Here is a 25,837-nt window from a genome sequence, read left to right on the forward strand (position 1 = left end):
TGCTCCACTCAGTATCATTCCACTATTCTTCAAGCATTTCCGGTTCAGGGTTCTCACAATAGGAAACTTCTTGACATCCCCACCTCGGCCCCTTGACATGTAGCAATTCTACGATAGAGGAACAAGCAGGCTATTATCTACATTGTCCAAGGCCGTATCAATATCCCCTAGGAATGCGTGTTTGAAGACCATCTGACATAGCTTCTGAGCTTTGGCCTTTGGCACACCCATATACAACACCATTGCTAAAAACATTGACATTATGCTGGTGTTGACCTAGTACCGGTGATAAGCTATTTGAGAAACCAAGGGGTGCCCTACTGACAGATTGGCTGCCACGTGCTTGTTAGTGACTTTGCTCAAAAACGACATTTGCTTCTTGGTGGATTCAAGCAGAAGCGGCGAGTCCATTGTCTACTATGTTAGCAGCTCACAGTGTGTAATGTCCCCACTTTGAAATAGAATTTAATGGCAAATAATAATAATAAAAAAATTAAAATTCACAAGAATAAAAATAAAATAAAAATAAAAATATAAAAGAATATAATTAAAATTTCATTAAGTTAATGAATGGTCAAAATGCATGAAATGATAAGTTGTGACTCTCCCAAATACGAGGTATAAAAGGGAGATGAGAACTCATTTGAAGGGGGGGATAAATTGAAAATCAGAAGTGCAGATCAGATTTATTTTGAGAAGTGCAGATCTGATTGTGAAAGGTTTTGCCCCTTTAAAAGGGCAGAAATAATGAAGAGTTGCACTCTCAAAGGGTGCTAATGGTGAAAGGGTGTGTCTCTTGCCAAAGGGCATACGTGATGAAGAGGTGTGACCTCTCCCTCACATTGAAAGATATAAAGGAATCAAAAGCCTCCAGTGACATCACCATCAATCAGATCAGATCAGATCAGAACTGTTAATAAGTTACAGGCAGTAACATCCTTGTTCTTGGTGTCTTACTTAATGAAAGACTAGTAGGAGGACTCTTGAATTAATTATTGATATTCACATATAATTATGAGCAACCAGTAATGATTGCAAATTAAGGATATCGCTGCCTTAAGGAAGGACAATCAGTTTGAAGAAAGATTAGTTAAGTTAATGATAGGATCCTCAAAACAAAATATCAATGATGATTGACACGGCTAAGCGACATCGAAAAAAGGGAAAGGCAGTGACCTTTCAAAGGGGTTGCTGCCACTAAAAATGTCATGACCACTGATTGGTGGCCTTCCACCATGGAGGGAGGGGAATAAATAGCCCTAATCATTTGAAGAAAGAACAGGGAGAAGGAATCTGCACTCAGGCCTGAAGGGATAAGAATCGAAGAAGGAAAGAATACTCCAGCAAAACTGAAACACATAAAAGGGTAAGCAAACTGTAAGAACTTTCCATCATTACATTAATAGGCATTGAACAGTCCTGGAAGAAGAGAGTGTAAAGGGAAAGATCGAATCTGCAATTATCATTAAGACAAGGCGATACTCTGGTATGAGGTTCCTGTGCATATATCTGATAATACTTTCTGCATACTACTATTGATAGCAGATCGCTGTTATAATTATTCAATATAGTATACTGCATATTATCTCCAATCTGCTCATTTCTGATTCGTACTATGTGATTGCTTATGGCTATTTAATATGGGATATGTGATATAAGATGGTGCTTTAAATATATATTTATTCTGTCTGATTATTGTAATCAGCTATGGTTGGGAGATGAAGGATTGCAATAGGGAGAACGGTGTTGGGGTCACCTCTAAGCACGCCACCTCTCTCTGTGTTTTTATTTGGAATGATAATGCCGATATATGAGGCTCGCCCGCTGCATGCTCAGCCGTTTTATCTATGCATGCGTGGTCTAACAGGCAGGTTCAACATTTTTCCGGGAATATCCCTATTATTACACGGTCTCTAGAATAATTCATAATAATCAGCCTTACCAGCTGTGAGCTTGATAATTGACTCAATGCAATGCTTATTAAGCATAACTTGGATGTGGCATTGGAGATCTCGAAATAACATCTGTTATGGATACAAATATGCTGCAATATCATTAAGCATTCATTTTAAAACGTATCAGTTTCTTGGAGAAATTGTTGTTTGATAAAATATTCATAATAAAATGGCAAGCCAAAATTAAATGGAAAATAAATAGGTTTATATAAAAATTAATTTTTAAAGAAGTTGGGATGCGACAGTTGTTAACAAATGGGTGGAAGGTAATCTGTGTAAAAATGTAGTAGGGCAGCAAAAAGCTTGGATTAGATGGTTATATTTGGGTGAATATTGCTACAATGCCATCTATCACATGTCTATTGGCATGATTACTTTTAGAGCTCGGTATGGTTATGATACATCTTTTGTGGATTTGGCCATTGTTGATAGTTGAATTCCAAAAGCCAAGGATTGAGTGTAGGAGAGTTAGGATATTTTGAAATCAATTAAGAATAATCTCCAATAGGCACTGAACTAGCAGTATATCTATGTAGTTAGACACAAGATAGAGAGATCTTTTGAGATAGGTGACTTGGTTTTCTTATGGTTGCAACCTTATAGGCAGTTTTCCTCAAAGAAGAGTGGTGTGAAGAAGTTGAAGCCTCGATTTTATGGACCATACAAGCTTGTAATAAGGATAGGAGGGGTTTCCTATGAGTTGGAGTTTCCAAATAATAGGAGGATCCTCGATGTATTCCATGTTTTGTGCCTCAAGAAGGCACTTGATCAGCATATTACACCCTCTCTTGAGCTTCCATATGAATAAGGTAAATTGATACTGGTACTTGAGGCTATTTTGGATGTTAAAGAGAAAAGATTGAGGATCAAGGAGTATTTGATTTGATGGAAAGATTTGCCTTCTTAAGATGCCAGTTGGGAAGGAGAACAATCTTTGTGGCTCCCAAATCTGCAATTGGTTGAGGGCAAGCGATTTTGAGAAGGGAGGACTGTAATGTTCCTTTCCTTGGGGTGAGTCTTGTTGAATGCCCTTAGCCTATTTTAATTCCTATAGGTTAATCAAGATTTATGGAAGGGAATAACTAATTGATTAAGTTTTTATTCAATTAATTATTTTATATTTTGGGACCAAAAAGAGAATTAAAATTAAAAAGTCAACTTATGGATGAAAGAAAATATGATTTCTCAAAAGCTCGGAAACAGGTATAAAAGGGAATTACAAAGGAGAAATTCATATCTTTTGACATTTTTCATATTTTATTGTGGAATTTGGGTATTTTGGTTAAGTTTAAACCCTAGGATGAAAACCCTAAGGGAAACATTAGTTTCGAAGAAGGATTTCTTCTTAGCTAATTCATGGTGGATTCTCATCGAAATTCATAGGTGATTTAAAATGAATGAAATTAGTTTTGGGTCTAGCTAACTAAGGTGAATTCATCTAGGATTCATAGGTGTGCCGAATGTATTGGGATTTTATTAGAAATTTGTGCTGAAGAGTAAAGATTATTTTGAAGTGGTATTTAGATTAAAATTGTAAATAAAGATTTAAGTTTTGGATTGAGATTTAGCTAAAGAAAAATGGAAGATTATTTGTATTGATCCCAAGCTGGCTGTACTACTTTTCCTTGGATTCTATTATTGATATTGCTCAAAGCCATTCACATATTGGTAATTGCTGACTGTACAAATTTAAAAGGGTGGCGTGTGAATCAATGGAAATAATCGCAACCCCTTTTTGGAGGATGGGAAGCCTAACATTCTAGTGGCAAACATAGAGAATGTGAGTCGTGCCATTTTCCAAGGAAATATTGGGAGCATGAGACTTCCAAAGAGGCAACGATACATCACTAGATAGAAGTGCTTGGGTAAAGGGAGTTTGGATTGCTATTACATTGTTTGCGTAGACTTAATCAACAATCATTAGATACTTGGGAGGACGTGACAGTTTGAAGAGGTAGAGTGGAGAAGTGAGATGTTTGGGACAGCTTGGTGTAACTTTCAGATTAATTGTATAATGTCAGGGTGCCATTAATTTCCAGTTTCTGAATTTACATGTTGAAAAAACCTCTGTCAATTGATAAGAAGGAATTTTAGAAGTTTATATCAGAAAATAAATTGTGTTAATTAATAGATGATCCTTATCTTGTAACTACAATTGTTATTTCTTCATTGTGTATATCAATGCAACATCTGTTTATGATATATTTATATTGTCGTCTTGTTAAATTTGGAAAAATTTTGGGAGTTGATGATACAACCAAAAGAGCCAAGAATCATCTGCAAGCAAAACATTTGTCACACAAAAGAGATAAGCAAAGATAATATGCTCCATAATAACTTGAGAATTCTGTATTATTGCACAATAGAATATTGGAGATACAATGAATGAATGCTTGCTTTTATAGAAAGCAAGAGATGCCCTAATCCTAAAATTAGGTGAACTAAAGAAAAGCAAAGAGGAGCTGAATAAAGCTCAACTATAGCTAAACTAAATTACTACTAAGTGAACTTAAGCTAGAAAAGCATAATTCTAGATAAAAAAAGCACCTAAGTTTAACTTAAGTGGAAAAGTAATTAAAGGACCTAATTAATAAATAATTAGATAAAGTGTCCTAAGTATTCCAACAAAAACTAAATAATAAAAAGGGGAATACTTTAATTGGGCACTTTGTCAAACATTTATACGAAAGTAAGCAAATATACCCCAGCCTATTTTAGAATAATATCCCTATGGCTAAGATTTCCCCTAGAATTATTTTAAAGAGACTCTTTGTAGTGTAGAATTTGTATCCATCATAGGTTGGGTAAAACAAAGATTGAGGGCTAACTAGAGACTGTCATGCCCCCACCAATGACACTAGACCGAACAGTAAACAAATCTTAATTACAAGCTGGAAATTGTCTTACAATATATAAGACTTCACAATTTCCCCTTAATCGTTAATTATGGTGCTAACAACTATGAAATTAAAGGTTTATGCTATGACAGTGAGTTTACTAAGAGGAAATGCAGAGGGTGGTTGTTTAGAATAAACAACAATAAATAGACTGTCACTGATGTCATTCAATTCAAGGAAAAAGAAAAGTCAATATTCAAAGATGAATTAACTAGCAAGGATTATACATATAGAAGCAGCAACCAGCATTACCAAACCAAACATATGATGCAGATTTGTTTAATGATAAAAGCGAACAAGCAATGATCAGTTTTCAAAGCAATGTTTTAAGTCCGGTTCTTATCATGTTGGCCAATTCAGAATTCAATTCATATTAATATAACTGGTCAAGATAATTAATTACGATGTGCTAAGGGAAGAGAAGTGTATTCTATCAAAGAAACATATCCTTAAGAAGATGCAATTTGATTATAGTTAGCAATGATTTTCTAAGAGGTGCGATTTAGAGAAGATTCGCAAGTGAAGGAATACAGTTAACAAATAAGAAGATGTGTCTCTTCAGTTAAGTGTCTATTCAAAAGGATATGATCCTTGGATGTAAAGATATATAGAGATTAGAACATGGGATGGAATATATATGGATTGTTCATGAAGAGCATAAAAGAGCACAGCCTGGTACGCTAAGTATCTCTGATGTCTGTAATGTTGTTCGCTTGTTTCCTTTTTGGATTTAATAAATAAATAAAACTTCAAAACAAGATAAACTATATGACTGCAATAAAGCATTTTTTCCTAAAAGAACCTGGTTATTAATTAGCATTTGTCTGCACTTAGATTGTCATAATTTATATGATTTCTTATGTAATCAAATTATCAGAAAAAACCCAAATATTAGTGATTTGATCTTGGATACTTTTGCTAGCGCCTATGGAGGATGAGAATGATTTGTGCAAAGGGAGTGGTGGTCTAATTCCACACCAATCAGTTGGTCCCAAGATGGGGTAAGGATCAGTGTCCGGAAACCTTGAGGGAGTTGTCCCAAGATGGGGTTAGGTCCTGCATCCGGAAACCTTGAGGGAGCCTGTTTATAGTTTGGTTTCTCAGCACCCTAGCACCATAATTACCCTTTCCTCCATTAGGGTTAGGTAGTAATTAGGTTAGACCATGATATAGAGGGTTATGATTTATAATATAAAGGAATAGTAGTAATAAGCATAATAACATTTGGTATTGCATTCAATGATGTATGACAATTGTTGATAACATGATAGCTTCCAAGTAGGGGACATTACAAATGGTATTAGAGCACCGTTCCTGCCAACCTGCGGGACAAACCTACTTTATCTGCCATTCAATTAGGTTTAACTATTTAGGCCACCTCTTAAACAAGTCAAAAATAAAATCAAGTAGGCCAACATTGAATTTCTGTGTATGCCTATTGCTACTTCTTGTCTAAGGTATGTTAAGCATGCTTACCTCATGTATATGTGGGTGCTTTTCTCATGTATACCTTGTGTTTGCTTCATGTTTGATATGTTTTCAGCATGCATGCCTTGTATCTTATGCACATTCAAGTGTTGCCTCATGACTGATGTGTCTTCAGTGTGTCCACTCCGTGAGTGCCTTTCTCAGGTCTGCTTTGTACCTTGCGTGTATTTATGTGTTGCTTTGTGTCTTACACATGCCTTCGTTTATTTGTGGATTAATTCATGTCTTACATCCATGCTTCATGCCTTATGTGTATTGATGTTTATTACTTCATGTCTTACATGGATGCTTCATGCTTCTTGCCTTGCGTGGAATCACATGTATGCTTCATGACTCAAGTGAATTCATGCTCTATGTATATTCAAGTGTATGCTTCATGACAAGCAGATTCATGTGGATGCCTCATGCTTTATGTGCTATGTGTATTCATGTGTATGCTTCCTGCTTTATGTGCTAAGTGTATTCACGTATATGCTTCATGCTTTATGTGCTACATATTCATGTGTATGCTTCATACCTCAAGTGTATTTATGTGTATACTTTATACTTCACGTATATTCATTTGTGCCCTACATGTATTCCTGTGTATGATACATGCCTTACATGTATTTGTGTGTATACTTCATGTATACTGTATGCCTTCCATCTATTTACATGGTGACATACCTAACGAGTATCTAGGTGTATGATACGTATGCTTATATGGTTCACACCTTGTGTATTTACTATTTAGGTGTGTGCTTTGTATCTTATGTGTATTTATGTTTCATGACTTACGTGTAGCTACGTGTATGCTTTGTACCTGACATGTATCCATACTACATGTCTTACATGTATTTATGTCTGACATGTTTTCTGTAGAACACATGTTTACTACTGAGAGGGAGGGGGGTGAATCAGTAGTAAATAAATTTTAAAAACTTATTCAATTAAAACCTCTGAAAAATTTCTTTTAAACTGAATATTGAAATGTGAGTACTAAACTGAAAACTGAAAAGAAACACCATTCAATGAAGACGAGACACAAGAGTATATGTGGAAACCCAAGATGGGAAAACCACGGTGAGAGATGCTGCTAGGATTTACTGTCCTAATCCAGCCTCACAGTCAAAACTCCAATTACAATGTTTAAGGGCACCAACCCTAAGGAGTCACCAAACCCCTTTCCTAAGAGCACAGACTCTTCCAACTCCTACTGAACAACCTGAGCACCAACTTAGATATGAATTCAAAATAATTACAAATTGAAACAATCACCAATATCTTTTTCCTGAATCCAAAATTATCGGAAAGTTATTGTATCAATCTGAATATCAACTTCTACAGTGTCTCAGCATTACAACATACAGAAAGCATATGTTTTAGTTATAAGGTATGCTGATGAATTGACACAGTCAAGATGTCTCTGTATTTCTGAAACAAATCCGCACAGTAAGATTTTCCGAATCTGGGGGTGACCCATGTAGTTCAGCAGTTAAAACATTTGCTTGGTGAAACCGCCACCAAGGTTCAAACCCCCGCTGGGCCGTTATGCTCGCAGGCTTGGTACCTTCGCTGGGCTGGTGAGCTCGCGGATTTGAACAGCAATAGTGTTCGGCACCTTAAAAAAGTGCCTCTTACCGATAAAAAAGAAATCAAATCTGCACTGATGTATATTCTGAACAAGGTCAATACAAACTGATAAAAAATCTGAATGCTGTTAATGATGTTTTGCAAACATTCAATGCTCTTTCCAACCCAAATAATCACCACATGATTGAGATTGAATAATGTCAAAAAGAATTATTAAAATCAGGCACTATAGAATGAAAGATTTATACCATTCAATCTGCCATCAAAAACTACTTTTCATGCAGCACCAACACTCTTACTATAATCTGATGTATGATATCTTCAAGTTCTATTCTTCAGTCATACATCATCCTCTCTGCAATCTCTTTATCAGTTTCATATCTAAAATAAACTTTCTCAGTCAAAACATCAATCTTTCAGAATAGCCAATTCAATACCGTTTTGCACATTTCATCTAATTTGCTTTATCACACAGCAAGCATATTTAAAAGCCTTCTCATATAACCGAACTAGTGTAGTTGGTTGAAAAAGGTTACAACTGTTTTCAACCACACCAAACTTCCTTAACCGAATGCAACCAAAGAAGACAAGTGGCAATGGTTTGCAACTTGTTTGATCAAGAAGAAGAATTGCTAATGAATATTGAACAAAAGGAAGTTAAAACCACCTTCTCTTCTCGGTTGTAACTATCCCATATTTGACTAATCCAAACCGAACTTAAACTAATACAAACCACAAAACAGAAATGTTTATGGCTTATATTATCAATGTCTTTTGTTCAAAGGTTTTCTTGATTTCCACGAATCATAACACAACCAGTGGCAATGAGTTATAAGAAGAACGGAATCAGACAATCAGTTTGATCAACTAGATTTGTGGCCCAAAACAGATCAGCATATCATCTTCCAAGAATAATCTGAAATCCTAAGTTACTGGTTCGGATTCGGATTCGGGTATGGATTTGCGGATTTGGCAATTTTTTTTTTCTTGGGTACGTGTACGGTGTCGATGATTGTAGCTTCGGTCAGATTAATCTAACCAATGAAGTCATACAAGTGAACAATTGATATCTATCCTTTCACATAGTTGATTGATGTATTTACCTTGATTATGTTAAATCATGATTATAAATAATCATGTATATATATTTAATGATATATATATAGATATATATAATTAAATATACACATACATGATTATTATATAAATCATGTTATTCTGGAAACGATTATAATCATCATCACCGATCTATGATTAAATGATAAAGAGAATTGATCATACAATGGATCGATTAAAGATCATTATGTGCTTAACCATTAATGAAGTCGATTATGTAAATTGATGAATCTGTTTGTATTGATTAAGAAGTCTAAACCAATATCGATCATGGAAATCGATGTCTATTTTATACGGACTACAATCATGATTCGATTATAAGAATCGGTTTATGAATATCTTTATATTGATCAATGGAATGATCAATATAATTGATCATTCTGCTAAAACGTTTCGGTATATAACATGCGTTTAATATAAAACGATAACTAAATCGTTCATCGCTGTTTATGAAGTATGTCTATGAAGAGACACGACTCCATGTGAACTATGTCCACGTGGAGGCATGTCTATTCATAAGACATCTAACCAAACATATATATGGATGAAATCGATTCAAATGGCAAACACAGAAATCAATAAGTGCAAGCCAAAGACATCTAATATATTTTGATCAAAATTGAACTAAGAGTATTCTTATTATCACAGCGATATTATTAAAGACATAGTTAATAAATATATTCAAATAGACAAAGCAATAACAGAAAACAAATCTGATTACTTTAACATGGTATCAGAGCCAGTCTAAGGAAGATCCGATCAGATTTGAAACTAAAAATCATCGAGACTATCATTGAATCCTAGAAAATCACATTCCTTTCTTCGAAATGACAAGCGGAGTTAGATTTGAAGATCGTCTTGAAGGAGCCTCAAACTTCGTATCATGGAAGTTTAGGATTATGCTTACTTTGAAAGAGAATGAATTAGATTCATTTGTAAAAGGAGTTGTACTTGAACCGGATGAAGAAAACGAGAAACTTCAACGGAACAAAAATAATAGCAAAGCCATGAAGGTGTTAGTAGATGCCGTCAGAGATCACATTGTTCCAATTATCTCTAAGTTTGACACAACATACCACATGTTCAAATCCCTTGAGAGCATGTATGAGATAAACAACACCAACAGGGCTCTCACACTGAAAAGACAACTTCATCATGTGAAAATGAATAAAGGAGAATCAGTTACATCATACTTTATGAGGATAACAGAGCTAAGGGACCAGCTCTCTACCATTGGCCATCAAATCGAAAGCAAAGAGTTAACAATGCTCACTCTAAATGGACTCCCAACATCATGGGAATCATTTATTCAGGGAATAAGTGCTCGTTCAAAACTTCCCAAGTTCGATCTATTAAAAATAGATTGTATTCAAGAAGAATCCAGATTAATCACAAGGGGGATTAATCAAAGTACCACAAATGAAGACATTCATGTGCTAAACTCTCATTCTCACAAGAAGGGGAAGAAAAGGAACTTCAAAAGAAAGAAGGAAAAAAGTGCAAATGGGAAATGCTCATCTAAAAGAAGAAGGGACATGTCTCAAGTGCAGTGCTTTAGATGCGACAAGTATTGACATTATGCTATGAAGTGTCCGGATAGGCCAAAACCTCAAGCCTCTATTGCTGAAGTTGAGAAGGCTAGCATGGAAAATGACTCCGAGAAACTTGTTTTCTATTTAGTCTTATCAAGCCAAGTATCAACAGGCCTTAGCACCTAGATAATTGATAGTGGGGCGTCACGTCATATCACCGGATTCAGAGAACATCTAGACAATCTAGTGAAGAATTCAGATGAGGAAGTGACTATTGGGGATGATACTAACTATCCAGTACAAGGAATTGGAACCTGCACCATAAATCTAAAGTCAAGCATCTCTCTTCATCTTACAGGTGTATCGTTTGTACCTGGGATAAAGAGAAACTTAGTTTCCATCTCGGCACTTGAAGATAAAGGATACAAAATAACCTTTATGGAAGGGAAAGTCCTGACATGGCCCAAGAACTCAACCATAAAAAGGGCTCATATGATTGGGGTTAGACATGGATGCCTTTATAAACTTTGTACTTCTCCCTCTCAAGCCCTAATACATGAATCTACTAATACAAACGAGATTTGGCATAGAAGATTAGGACATCTCCACTTTCGTGCCTTTCCTTCCATAGAGAAAATGGTAATAGGCTTACCTAAGCTCAAACCAGAACTTGAAGGAACATGCAAGGGTTGTGCCTTGGGAAAGAATACAAAAGGGACTTTTCACAATAGTAATAGTAAATCAAAAAATATACTAGAACTCATTCATTCTAATTTATGTGGACCCATGTCTGTAGCCTCTATAGGAGGATTCTTGTATTATATTATCTTTGTAGATGATTTCTCTAGGAAAACATGGATATATTTCTTAAAATGTAAAGAGTCTGAAGAAATCTATATGAGATTTAAGGAATTTAAAACTCTCACAGAAAGCATGTCAGGAAATAGAATCAAAACATTAAGAACAGACAATGGGGGGGAATATATTTCAGAAATGTTTAAGGACTTTTGTGTTAATGCTGGGATTAAGAGGGAGTTTACAGTTCCTTATAATCCACAACAAAACGAGGTGGCAGAAAGAAAGAATAGGACTATTGTTGAAGCTGCTAAAGCCATGATGTATGATCAAAACTTAGAAACTTCATTTTGGGCTGAAGCCTCTAGGACTGCTGTCTACATCCAGAATAGGTGTCCTCATTCACTTCTAGATAACAAAACTCCTGAAGAAGCATTCACTGGAATCAAACTCGTCATAAGTCATTTAAGAATCTTTGGTTGTCCAGTCTACATTCATGTACCTAAGGAAAAGAGGTCTAAGTTAGAGCCCTCAGGTAGGAAGGGAATATTTGTGGGCTATAGTGAAACATCTAAAGCCTACAGGATCTACATACTTGGACAAAGATTGATTGAACTTAGCAGGGATGTTATCTTTGAGGAAGACATTGCTTTTAGAAGATCCACAAGCACTCATGAGAGAGAAGATCAAGAGCCTCCTCAAAATATGGAAAAGGATCATGCTCCTGAGATTTAGAGGGAGACTCATGAAGTCATGGAAAATTAAGATCAAAGTGAACCCTTGAATGAACCTAATAACACAAATGCAAATCGAAAGAGACCGCTTTGGGCTAAGAAAATGATTCGAGAAGCTGAGAATTATGCAGCACCGAAGGGAACCTTCAGAGAAAGCAAAAGACCTCACAGATACTCCAGCTATGTTGCTTTGATGGGTGAGATCATTAAGTCAGAACCATCCAGTGTTGAAGAAGCTATAGATCTTCAAGTTTGGAAAGATGCTATGACAAAAGAGTATCAATCCATTATTAAGAATGATGTCTGGGACATTGTACCCAGACCAAAAGGAAAATCAGTGGTAACATCAAAATGGCTCTTCAAAATTAAGCATGTTGCAGATGGTAGCATTGAAAAATACAAAGCACGGTTTGTTGCCAGAGGCTTCTCTCAGGAAGAGGGAATTGATTATGAAGAGACATTTGCTCTTGTTGCGCGATATACTTCCGTCAGAGCTGTGATTACTATTGCTGCATCAAAGGGATGGAAAATCCATCAAATGGACGTAAAGACTGCTTTTCTAAATGGTGTAATAGCAACTTGAAGGATTTGTTATACATGAAGCCAGTTCACATGTTTGTAGATTAAATAAGGCACTGTATGGGCTTAAACAGGCCCCTCGAGCTTGTTTTGAGAGGATTGATAAATACCTTTTGGGCCTGGGGTTCTTCAAAAACGATGCAGACCCAAATCTCTACTTCAAAGTAATTAATGGCGAAATGTTGATTCTTATCTTATATGTCGATGACCTATTGATTATAGGAGAAGATCACTTAATTACCAAATGTAAGCAAGACCTAGCATCAGAGTTTGATAGGAAGGATCTAGGTGTTTTACATGACTTTCTTGGATTAGAGGTTTGGCAACAAGTTGATGGTATCACCTTGAATCAAGGAAAGTACACTATTGACATTCTGAAGAGATTTGGAATGATGGAGTGTAAACCCATGACTACACCCATGGAAACAAACTTGCACAAGTTGAAGGAAGCAGCAGCAGACTCAGAATTTGCAGATCCCACTCTATATAGGCAGATGATCGGATCCTTGATGTATTTGGTCAACACTAGACCTGACATCTGTTGTGCAATAAATTCACTCAGTCAATTTATGTGTGAACCAAAGCAGATACATCTGGTTGCAGCAAAACACATTCTGAGATACCTACGAGGCACTATTGGATATGGTCTCAAATACAAAAATATAGACCTAGATTTACATGGGTACACTGACTCAGATTGGGCTGGAAGTGTGGTTGATAGGAAGAGCACATCAAGATGTTTCTTCAGCTTAGGATCAACTATGATCTCATGGATTAGTAGGCAACAATCCTCAGTTGCACAGAGCTCCACAGAAGCTGAGTACATTGCAGCCTCTATGGGGGCAAGAGAAGTGGTATGGCTAAAGAAATTACTTGTAGGATTGTTTGGTGAATCTTTGAATCCTACTATCATCCATTGTGACAATCAGAGCTGCATAAAACTTTCAGTGAATCCAGTGTTCCATGATAGATCGAAGCATATTGAGATTCCTTATCACTATGTTAGGGACATGGTAGAAAGGAATGTGATTCAGTTGAAATATGTTAGTACAAGTGATCAAACAACACACATTCTCACCAAGCCTCTCTCCAAGACAAAGGTGGAACACTTTCGAAATAAACTTGGTATGGTTGAAAATGTAAATTAAATTTGAGATTGAGTCTATTATTTGTACTAATATTTAAAAGATGTTTAATGTGTAAACTCTTTTGTCATGTGTGTGTGATTCCATGACTTCATGGACCCCCTGTGAACATTGTTGAAAGGTGACGACTTTTCAATAATGAACACTTGTAATAAATTGATATTGTAAGGTGACGATTTTACAATGATCAACTTCATTATCATGATGGGTATCATGAGACTTGATATCCGTGGACATGCCATGATAGTTAATATCTCTAAAGATATTATGGTAGATATCATGAGACTTGATATCGTTAATAAAACCTAAATGTTTTAAGAGATAGTCATGGTGGATGTTATGTGACTTAATATCCGTGGATATGCCATGATCTGATATCCTTTATGGTAGGCATCATGAGACATGATGCCAGTGTACATACCATAAAATGGATACTTTGTGAGTTATGGTGAATATCATGTGACTTGATATTCTTGTGTTCTTACCATAAACTCCAGATATCACGATGAGGTGATATCTCCTCCTCTACACAATAAATGGACATATTGTGTTTCATTATTGGATAGATTTAATCCTCCCTAGCTAAGAGGGAGTGTTGATGATTGTAGCTTCGGTCAGATTAATCTAACCAATGAAGTCATACAAGTGAACAATTGATATCTATCCTTTCACGTAGTTGATTGATGTATTTACCTTAATGATGTTACATCATGATTATAAATAATCATGTATATATATATATATATATTTAATGATATATATATAGATATGTATCATTAAATATACACATACATGATTATTATATAAATCATGTTATTCTGGAAACGATTATAATCATCATCACCGATCTATGATTAAATGATAAAGAGAATCGATCATATAATGGATCGATTAAAGATCATTATGTGCTTAACCATTAATGAAGTCGATTATGTAAACCGATGAATCTGTTTGTATTGATTAAGAAGTCTAAACCAATATCGATCATGGAAATCGATGTCTATGTTATACGGACTACAATCATGATTCGATTATAAGAATCGGTTTATGAATATCAATATATTGATCAATGGAATGATCAATATAATCGATCATTTTGCTAAAACGTTTCGGTATTTAACATGCGTTTAATATAAAATGATAACTAAATCGTTCATCGCTGTTTAGGAAGTATGTCTATGAAGAGACATGACTCCACGTGAACTATGTTCACATGGAGGCATGTCTATTCATAAGACATCTAACCAAACATATATATGGATGAAATTGACTCAAATGGCAAACACAGAAATCAATAAGTGCAAGCCAAAGACATCTAATATATTCTGATCAATGTTGAACTAAGAGTATTCTTATTATCACAGCGATATTGTTGAAGACATAGTTAATAAATATATTCAAATTGACAAAGCAATAACAGAAAACAAATCTGATTACTTTAACATACGGGTTTGTCCGTACACACACACACACACACATTACATATATGTTCAAACATTAAAATTATAAAAGATTAATTATATAATTTATAAACTATCATTACCATTATTGATTATTACAATGATATAATCCATACAAAAATGAAATATACAATGTGACTGCTGCGATGATATATTACAGCAGTTATAAACATATCAGATATTACAGAGAATAACATAATACAACATCATTCAACCACGAAAAAAGGACCCTAAGTTAGAGCACGACAAAGATGAATAAGAATAAAATTAGGACATAAGGATGAACAGAATAAGGACATAAATAAAAGTAGATCTGCAGTAGTCTAGAATAAACTTGGTGCGATAGAACAAGAGAATATATGAGCAGCCTTATGTACAGGTTAAGAACAGAATTCAGAGCAGACCGGTGAAGCATATTGGAAAAGATCAGAGAGACATGGGTTTACATGTTAAAAAAATATTAAAAAAAGTGTTTTTTTATTGTTTTTTGTGTTTTTATGACCCATGGGCCCCGTTTTTGGGAACCCACGGGCCTGGGTTCTCCCTGGGTTCCACCCGGGTCCTACCCAGGTGGATGGGTTCTCTGTGGGTCATTGGGTTTCATCCGGGTCCTGCTCAGGTGGATGGGTTCTCTGTGGGTCCTGTTGGGTTTCACCCGGGTTCTGCCCAGATGGAACCCGAGACCAGGACGGGCAAGAACCAGGACCCGGACCCAGCCTAAAATGCCAAGTACCGGTATCTTAGCTGAAATCCTTTCCATATTATCATCAACGTCACATGTTTTGCAGATTAGAGCAATATTGCTGAATTCTGGTACGATCCATGTTAAATTAAAATGACCTAGAATGAGAAAGTCTGTTTATTGTAAAAAAAATCCTGCTGTCTTATAACAGTGTCTTTCATACTGACAGATTCGATACATAGAAAACCTTCATGAAGACATATAAGTACATTGCTTCAGATTATAAGACTGTATCTTAGCATCATTTGACATCAATGACAAATACTAATGCCAACATTTTCTAAGCGTAATTACTCAAGGTAGGTATGCGCCTTTCTAATACATGCCTTGTGTTTTGCACATGCTTCGTAACTTACTTGTATATGGTTCATATCTAATGTGTTTATGATTACTATAGTCATGTTTCTATCATCATAAAGATTTCTATTTTTGGTTGATCTAGAATACATATATAACTAAGAGCAAACCATTTGAGAGATGGATCTATTTAGGGAAGAACATTGCAATTGAGGTCATAGATGTGTAATGCTTCTAATCCTCTTCTCAATAAATGGGAAGTTAACCCTTGCTCTGACTTGAAGAGATGATCATAACATCATGCGAGCATTGGGCTAACCAAATCAATTTCATGTGTCTATGATTGATTACACTTCAAGGTGACCTTGTTCCTTCTCTTAGAAGATGAGAGAAATCCTGTCTTAAAATTACAGGCTTTGCGAATCTCCAATCATTGATAACTCATAGTGAATTAGGGACAGAGATATATGCCCTGAGACAATATCCAAGTTGCACAGTGGAAGCTAATTATATCACAAGGAGGATCTAAGGATTAGTTTAGGGACCCTCATATTAGTAGATGACTCAATTTGAGAAAATTAAAATTGACATTGCTTGAGGACAAGCAATTTCGGGAAGGGCGGACTGTTGTGTTCCCACCAATGGCACTAGATTGAACAGTAAACAAATCTTAATCAGAAGCTGGAAATTGTCTTACAATATGTAAGACTTCACAATTTCCCCTTATTCTTTAATTATAGTGCTAGCAACGATGAAATTAAAGGTTTATGTTATGATAGCGAGTTTACGAAGAGGAAACTCAGAGGGTGGTTGTTTAGAATAAACAACAATTAATAGACTGTCACTTATGTCATTTGATTCAAGGAAAAAGAAAAGTCAATATTCAAAGATGAATTAACTAGCAAGGATTATTCATATAGAAGCAGCGATCAGCATTACCAAACCAAACATACAATGCACATTTGTTTAATGATAAAAATGAACAAGCAATGATCAGTTTTTAAAGCAATGTATTAAGTCTGGTTCTTATCATGCTGGGCAATTCAGAATTTAATTAATATTAATATAACCGGCCAAGATAATTAAGTATGATGTGCTAAGGGAATAGAATTATATTCTATCAAAGAAACATAACCTTAAGAAGATGCAATTTGATTATAGTTAGCAATGATTTTCTAAGAGGTGCGATTTAGAGAAGATTTGCAAGTGAAGGAATGCAATTAGCAAATAAGAAGATGTGTCTCTTCAATTAAGTGTCTATTCAAAAGGATGTGATCCTTGGATGTAAAGATATATAGAGATTAGAACGTGGGGTGGAATATATATGGATGGTTCATGAAGAGCATAAAAACGCACAACCTAGTATGCTAAATATTCTCTGATGTCTGCATTGTTGTTCACTTGTTTCCTTTTTGGATTAATAAATAAATGAAACTTCAGAATAAGATAAACTATATGACTGAAATAAAACATTTTTTCCTAAAAGAACCTGGTTATTAATTAGCATTTGTCTGCAGTTAGAATATCATGATTTATATGATTTTTTATGTAATTGTATATCAGAAACATAGTTGAACCAGTCGCCAAAACCAGAAACTCGCCAAGGCCCAAAAAAAAACATAGCAAAAACTCGGCAAAAATTCGGAACTTAAAAAATTTGTTAAATTTAATTAGAACTGCATTTTTTTTCAAAATTCAATGAGGAGATGCATCCAATGAGTCAATAAATGAGTACACAAAAGAAACAAGCCAAGTCTAGATAAATTTAATTGATTTAAATGCATATCAGGTACAAAAATCGTATCCTCATGAGGAATGCTAATAGTTGGAAGCAAAATAGTAAATAGTTCTTGTAAAACTAAGAGTAAATACATCAATACAATTACATCTTCCTCTTCACATCTCTAGTAAAGACTAGGGGAGAGGTACAGCTAGAGGGTCTAGTCCTAGGAGTCTATTGTGGCTGTGCCTCCTCGCTCGGCACGACTGGCTGTGGCTTGACCTCCATCTTGGTTGTAGCTCTACCTCTGCCTCTAGCCGCTCTTGGCACTATCAATGACTCCTCATCATCCTCATCTTGCTCAATGCCATCCAATGTGAATCCAAATCCACCCCCCTCTTCCTCCATAGCCTGCCTCTCCAATTCATAGATGTCATCCTTAGTAAACAATGGAGGCTGCTCCTATGATGTCCAATCACTATAAGGATCTATATCATTCAAATCAATTGGACCAGCTAGTGTTTCCTCTACCTTCCTTGTGTGTATCGAATATTATATTGTAGAAAGACAAGGTCATTGAGGCGTTTTGAGCTAACTTGCTCCTCTTCTTTGTGTGGATGGCCTCCAACAAGCTCCAATTGCGCTCACAACTGGATGAACTACAAGGCTGGCATAAGAATCTAAGGGCAAATTTTTGGAGAACATAGCAAATTGTTTTTGAATTCCTAAAAGGAAATACTACATGAAAACATTTTACATCTTCCTTTTCCCAGATCTAGTGAAAACAAGGGAAGAGATAGAACTAGAGGGTCTAGTCCTAGGAGTCTAATGTGGCTACTCCACCTAACCAAAATGAGGTTGAGGGTGGCACCCCTCACGAGGTTCTGAGGGTGAGAGAGAGAGGCAGAGAGATAGGTCTAGATCTTGCGGGAGAGAGTGAGATAGAGAGTGGTAAAGAGAGGGGATAGAGGAAGAGTGATAGGGGGATAGATAGGTCTAAAGTTCAGGGCAGATAACATGGGTGAGATAGAGAGAGCAAGAGAATGCTGATAGGAGCCTACCGATTACTGAAATTTGACTAAGTTTGAAAATTTAAAAGATCTTCTAAAACCTAGAATTTGCATTATAACTCCTAGAGATTTGAAACCACTCTCAAACATCCTGCCAATATATACATGAAATATAACTTAAAGTATAATGACTTATACTTAAATGTTATATTTCGTGTATATATTCTAATGAAAAGAATGAGACTGGCTTGAAAAACAAATTAGATAATTGTTTAATGTGTTTGGGCCTCTTTTTTTTAATGCACCTGAGTTTCAGCCAAAGACTCGCCGAGTTTTTGTTAAAAACTCTTCAAAAACTCGACAAGTTTTTCCCAAAAACTCTGCGAGTTAATGGTATAAATACTCGCAGAGCAAAAAAAACTCACCGAGTACTCTGTGAATATTCCATCTATTCAAACATAACCCATATATTAGTGATTTGATCTCGGATACTTTTGATAATGCCTATGGAGGATGAGAATGATTTGTGCAAAGGGAAAGGCGGTCTAATTCCACACAAATCAGGTGGTCCCAAGATGGGGTAAGGATCAGTGATCCTAATACCTTGAGGGAGTAGTCCCAAGATGGGGTAAGGGCCTGCATCCGGAAACCTCGAGGGAGCTTGTTTGTAGTGTGGTTTCTCAATGCTCTAGCACCATAATTACCCCTTCCTCCATTAGGCTTAGGTAGTAACTAGGCTAGACCATAATATAGAGGGTTATGATTTATAATATGAATGCATAATAGTAATAAGCATGATAACAGTTGTTAATGCATTCAATGATGTATGACAATTGTTGATAACATGACAACTTCGAAGTAGGTGACATTACAGAGACCTACTTTAGTTGGGATTGGCTTTTGCCACATTTTTGTGGGCTTGTCTAGATATTTCCAAAACCATGCAACAATACCTTGAAAATTTGAAGATGCCAACTGGTTTGGTTAGGGCTCCTTTAGAAGCATTGTTGCATTAACCAAAGTCGAAAAAATATGGCTTGACCAAAACTCCACTAGACAAAAATTTGACTTGGATTTAGCAAAAATCTCTGCAAATGAAACAAAATACAGAATTACAAAAAATTAAATTAAATAATGCACAAGGAGCATAAAGAATGAATCCAGATAACACATTTCCTTATATGATTATCAATTTGTCATGAATCCATGATTACATATGTCATATCCCTCAAAGGCTCAAAATTGAAAATCTCCAATATTGTACAGCTACAATCTACAATTTTTTCTTTCCCATCCTAGTAGTACTCACCCATGAACAAGAAGGTAAATTTAACTCATACAAGAGTCAATTAATCATCAAGCATGGCATCTACCAATGCTTTTCTCTGCTGCTTCTATCTCCAATTTAGTAAGATCTATGTCATGTGATGTGTTATCCACATCTTTGACAATATAATCCTTATATAAATTGATTTCATCCAAATTGATAGCATCACGAGACACTTTTTGGCATGAAGACAAAGGTTATATTGGATGAAACAAGGTCATTAATGAAAGGTAGCAAAGATGTGGAATATGCTTCATGCTAATCTATGAGAGAAGGTATGTGCAAAAATTAAATTGATCATACAATATAAGAAAAGAAACACAAAAAACATATATACCATAATATAGTGATTTATATGGGGAAAATTCTTTTAGAAGAAAAAACCTACACTCCAAAGCAACTCAATGTATTATCTAGTAATCAATGGTTATAATACACTTGTAGAGTCAAAGCCTGTACAAGACTATTATCAATAAGAGATCTGGGCAATGCTAGCAGCAAATGGTATTTACCAAACTCACAATGAAACCTCTATCTCAAGCACCCAATAAATAAGAGAAGCAACACATGAAACCATCAAATTATAATCAACCATCAAATGGTAATTAGATATCCATAAACTAAAGTCATCCAAAATGTGACACTCAATCGCTAGTCAAAATCCAACATCCAAATCAGAAGATGAGTCCATAGGCTAAAAATAACACATTCACTACACCTTTCATAAGTTTGTAATAATCCTCTCACCAATTTGGGCACTTTATTTTGGTTCCATTATCTCCATTCAAAGATGCCTTATGATGTGTCATAACATGCATTATAAGCTGATTGGTCAACAACTTTTACTCCCTTTTACAACTCTTTTATGTGCCATATATGCTCCTACATGCTTGATGTGGGAGGCCTAATTTCGAGAGGTCATGAATTTGGTTTGAGAAGTCGATTGAGCCCTCTTTGTAAAACAAATTGAAGATCTCGAAGAGATCCACGTTGCCATAACCAACATACTTTTTAAGGGCTTGTTTTGACATATTTATGGGGCCAAAATTTACCTCTATAGCCTAGAAATTGCATTTTTTTGTTCTTAACATTAAGAAGCAAGGCTGATACACCTTTTCTAACACTATCCCATTTGTTGAAAACCTTGCAAGAGCAAAGTGGATACCAACACTTCCAACTATCTATCAAGAGTCGAGAGGTCTATAGATTTACTACACTTACAAACATTTATGTGCTTTGTCCTTGCATGAAATATTAGGTTCTTTGTTAGACATATGACATTCTAGTTGTCACAAAGAACTTTAATAGCTCCTTGTCTCAGCTTCACATTAAAACACAATCTCATAAGTCAAATGGCCTCTTTATAGAAACGAGTAGTTGTCATGCACTTAGCCTTTATAGTGTAGAAAGTGACTACATCTTGTAACTCACTCATTTAAATAATAGCACCATCAAATCAACTAAACACATATTCCATTTTTTGGGCCAAATCGACCACTATAGCCTAGAAATTACATTTGTGTTTTATAGCCCAAAATTTCGATTTTCTTGTGTTCATAAGATTAAGATGTAGGTTGAGACACCTTTCCTAACAATTATGGTGGTCTTGGGTCAATCCATTCCTCTTCATGGTGTGAATGCTCTCAAATGGTCTCTAGTTGCACTCACACCTAGAATTGCTATAGGGTTGGCACAAACCATAGATTGCTAACCTTTGAAGATTTGGTGTCTGAGCACTATGATCTTCTTACCACAAATCTACAAACAAAAAAATTAAGAAAGTGTAAGCATTTAAGTAAATGCTTGTGATATAAAGCTAAAATTGTGTTTTTGAAATAAATGTATGATTAAAGCACTCAATTTTTTTTACTTGGATATTGGATTGCTGTCCTTTGATTGAATAGAGATATAAAATAGAGCACACCTCCATACCTTTGTAGACTTGCAAGTTGCAACTCAGCTAGAAATGTATTTCTAAGGTTTTGTTAGGTGTCATCTTCTCTATGCATGTGGTAAGACAGGCCATAACCTTCTCATCAGCCTTAAAAGAATTAGAGGAGAAAAAAATGAGGTTTAAGTAGTATCCCACAACATGTAGTGGCTGGTGTTGTTGGTTAGTCCATTTGTGATCAATAATTCACCAGTGACTTCATTTTTCCCTTTGTTTCCATGACAATGCAACAATACCATGTGTTCTTCTTGGCCTCATTCATATCCTCACAGAAATAAACAATTGGCATTCTATCTCCTCTTACCAAATGCAAAACTTTGGGAAAAGGCTTTGTCACCCAAAAATTTGAATTCTTTTTTGAATAAATGTAAAAAATTAAAGAAAATAAAATAAAAATTTATGAATCACAAGTCTATAAATTACCCTGAGTATCTTTTATGTGCCCTTGTTGAGCTCATCATCAAAGACTCCTCCTTGTGGACCTCTTGCAATATGGTGATTCCAATCATTGATTGCTCACAATCATATTTTTGAGAAAAGGTAGTGCACCTAAATTCTTTGCAATGTGATAAATTTTGACAAATTGTATAGCCCTTCATCGCCGAAGCTCCTTTCTTTTAGTTTATTCTCTCATCCAGCTAAGCATCCAAGTATGATAGTAGATAAATTTTGTGATGTTTCTAGCATCTTCAACCACACTTTTGACTCACCCAATCTTCCCAATTTCCTTAGAAATTAAGTCAATGCAATGGATAGGATAAGGGAAGTCTCTCTTTAAAAATCTTCCCATGACTACATATGTGGTTGCGTTGTTGGTGAGAACTTTAATGATGTTTTCCACCCCAACGTTCTAGATCATTACTTCCAACAAATTGAACAAAGTCTTTGCATCATTGACTTCGGGTGAGACATCACTAGAATTCGAGCACATCATTGTGCCATTGGAAGCCTGTAGAAAGTTAATTAGGGTCTTATCCTTGTCATCTATCTACCCATAAAATAAAATGCTTCAGCTGTTTTTTTTGCCATACTCTCTTTTGGTCTTCTACTATTAGTTGTGTATTTTTAATGGCTTCTTTTTAACAATGGTCCATTAAATTCATGTAGAGTTGGCGTCTTAAACCTTGCATTGTCAACAGTCAATGCATTTAACAACGCATCCAAATATGGCTTCTCACCACTTTACATGTTATTTTATTATAGTACCAAAAATTTGCATTAGCCATCCTTGGGTAATGATTCTTCTATTGGTTCCAAGCAATGCTTTTGAGCAAAGGTTGTGTATTTAGAACATTGCGAGGATTGAAAAGGCTAGGAGAATGAATACAACTTGAAATCTCTTTAGTGTGGGTGGAGGAGCACGAAATTCATGAGCTAATAAAAAAGTCTCTTGATGAATTAGGGTAGCCATGGAATTCATCACTAATGCAACCGCTTCCTTTGTCCTTTTCCATTTGGTTTTCATCTCCTCAAAGTTGAAAAGCAATACATTCATTTCTTGTTGCATTTTTTCCTCCACTTGGTGTCACAACTTGACACCTTGACCAACAATTAAGGAAGTATTTGAGTCAATTGATATCTCTCATAACAATCTGCAATAATTTTAATTAATTGTACCTTTGATTGCACTTGGTGTGCCATGCTTCCATGTGGGGTCCTTTTCACCTTGTATAATGCCTTGCCTTCCATATTGCAGAGAATCTAAACGTTGAAAAATCAAACGATCAAGAAAATGAAAGGAAAAAGAATAAAAAACCAAAACAAATACCTATCAAATTGCATTCTAAGTGTCAATAAAGTGATAAACCCTTCCAATCACTCAATATTAACTTCTTGTAGTTGAGATTTGAATTTTGAAGACAAAAATGGCAATCGATGTTAATTTTTTTTTAGGATTTATGGTATCCATTAAGTTTCTTTCAAACTCATGGGCCTTGAGTGAAAGTGTATTGATTTAAGAAAGGAAAAACAAATGAAATGTTATTCAAGGATTTTTCTTATCTCAAATTAAACTTATTCCTGTTTGTACAGGTCACTTCAAATCCTTGGGATTCTTCTCGAGTTCCTGGAGGATCTTCAGGGGGTTCTGCAGCAGCTATTGCAGCTAGGCAGTGCGCAGCATCATTGGGAAGTGATACTGGGGGGAGCATAAGACAACCTGCATCATTTTGTGGGGTTGTGGGATTAAAACCAACATATGGTCGTGTTTCTCGCTTTGGTCTAATGGCATATGCTTCATCCTTGGATGTGGTCGGGTGTCTTGGCTCATCTGTTATGGATACTGCTATTCTTCTTGGGGTTATGGCTGGCCATGACATGTTAGATGCAACTAGTTGTAAATCTGTAAGACTTTTTACTGTTATAGCACTCTGTATAAATGTGCTTGTGAATAATAAGTAAATTGGATGTTTGCTAGTATTGCATTGAGAATTGAAATTAACAATGATGACTTCCCAATTATAATATGAAAAAAATACTCTTTCAAATTTGACTTTTGTTGTCCAATTATTGGGTGTAGGGGCAGCAATCTCCTGTATTAACAGAAAGGCTTAGTGCAGGATGTTGACTTTCTCAATTAAGCAATTATGATTTCTTTCATTTCCCCCTGTTGCCATAGAATAAGTAATTTAAGTTTACTCCATACTGTCAGTGTTTGTTTTCTTATGTTTGTCATACAGTTTTGCAAAGTGCTTTGCAGGGAGGTTGACAGTTGAGCATGTTGTTTTTATGATCAGAATTCAGTTAAGCAGAGATAAAGCAATAATGAACGTATAACAATTTGAAGTCAAGCTCATATCACTCCAGTTGATCACGCAAGACATTTACAGTCAGCAAGAGGCTAGTGGTATGGACTAAACAGATTCCACACAAATGTATTTAACAAATTCCTCCATTCAATCTAATCAACATGAAAGTAAATTGAGAAGTAAAGACCATGCAAGTTGTTGAAGTAACAAATCAAATTCACCATAACTTCAATGAAATCAATTGTTCTTTACAACAAGGTGGTTTGGCAAAAATCTATGCCTTCTCCTAATTTAACTTCTATTCTAATTGCTATTCACTGTTCTATTCTATTATTCTTCTAAAACTATCTATTCTTTTATTAACCCTTTACAAATGAAGAGCTTGAGCTTTATGTAGAGAGCTCTTTACAATGAACGGCCAGAATCGAACCCAATCAATGGCCAAGATTTTACAATGAAACCCTAATTAGGGTTTGTTACAACAAACTCAATTCTGGCCAATAAAATAATTACAATATTTTGACTCGACCAATAGTTAATAGGGGTAGGTGCCTCGAAGTTTGTGCCATTTTGCACGAGTCAAGTTCATTGCATCTAGACGTGCTAAGGTGGAACTTCTTTAATTGGTGGAGTGGTGACAAGGACGATGATTAGGACGCCACTTCAACTTGCACTTGTAGACTTGGTAGATAATCATGAATGAATATCATTATCCAGCTTCAGTGGTGATGATGATGATCTTCTAACTTGATTAACTCTTCTGAAACTAT

General features: G+C 35.5%; 1 protein-coding gene across 2 annotated transcripts in view; it reads left to right on the top strand.

The window, feature by feature from the left end:
• The window catches only part of LOC131073366 (glutamyl-tRNA(Gln) amidotransferase subunit A, chloroplastic/mitochondrial), a 109,557-nt gene that overhangs the window by 16,998 nt on the left and 66,722 nt on the right, over nt 1–25,837 (top strand). Inside the window, exon 2 of one of the 2 annotated variants that reach the window (XM_058009781.2) lies at nt 24,352–24,663. The exons of the other annotated variant lie outside the window; for it this stretch is intronic. Within the exon in view, the coding sequence (XP_057865764.2) occupies nt 24,352–24,663 (312 nt within the window). The remainder of the gene's footprint in view (nt 1–24,351; nt 24,664–25,837) is intronic. 2 annotated transcript variants of the gene reach the window in all.

The sequence above is a fragment of the Cryptomeria japonica genome, chromosome 10 (assembly GCF_030272615.1).
Source record: "Cryptomeria japonica chromosome 10, Sugi_1.0, whole genome shotgun sequence".
Lineage (NCBI taxonomy): Eukaryota > Viridiplantae > Streptophyta > Pinopsida > Cupressales > Cupressaceae > Cryptomeria > Cryptomeria japonica.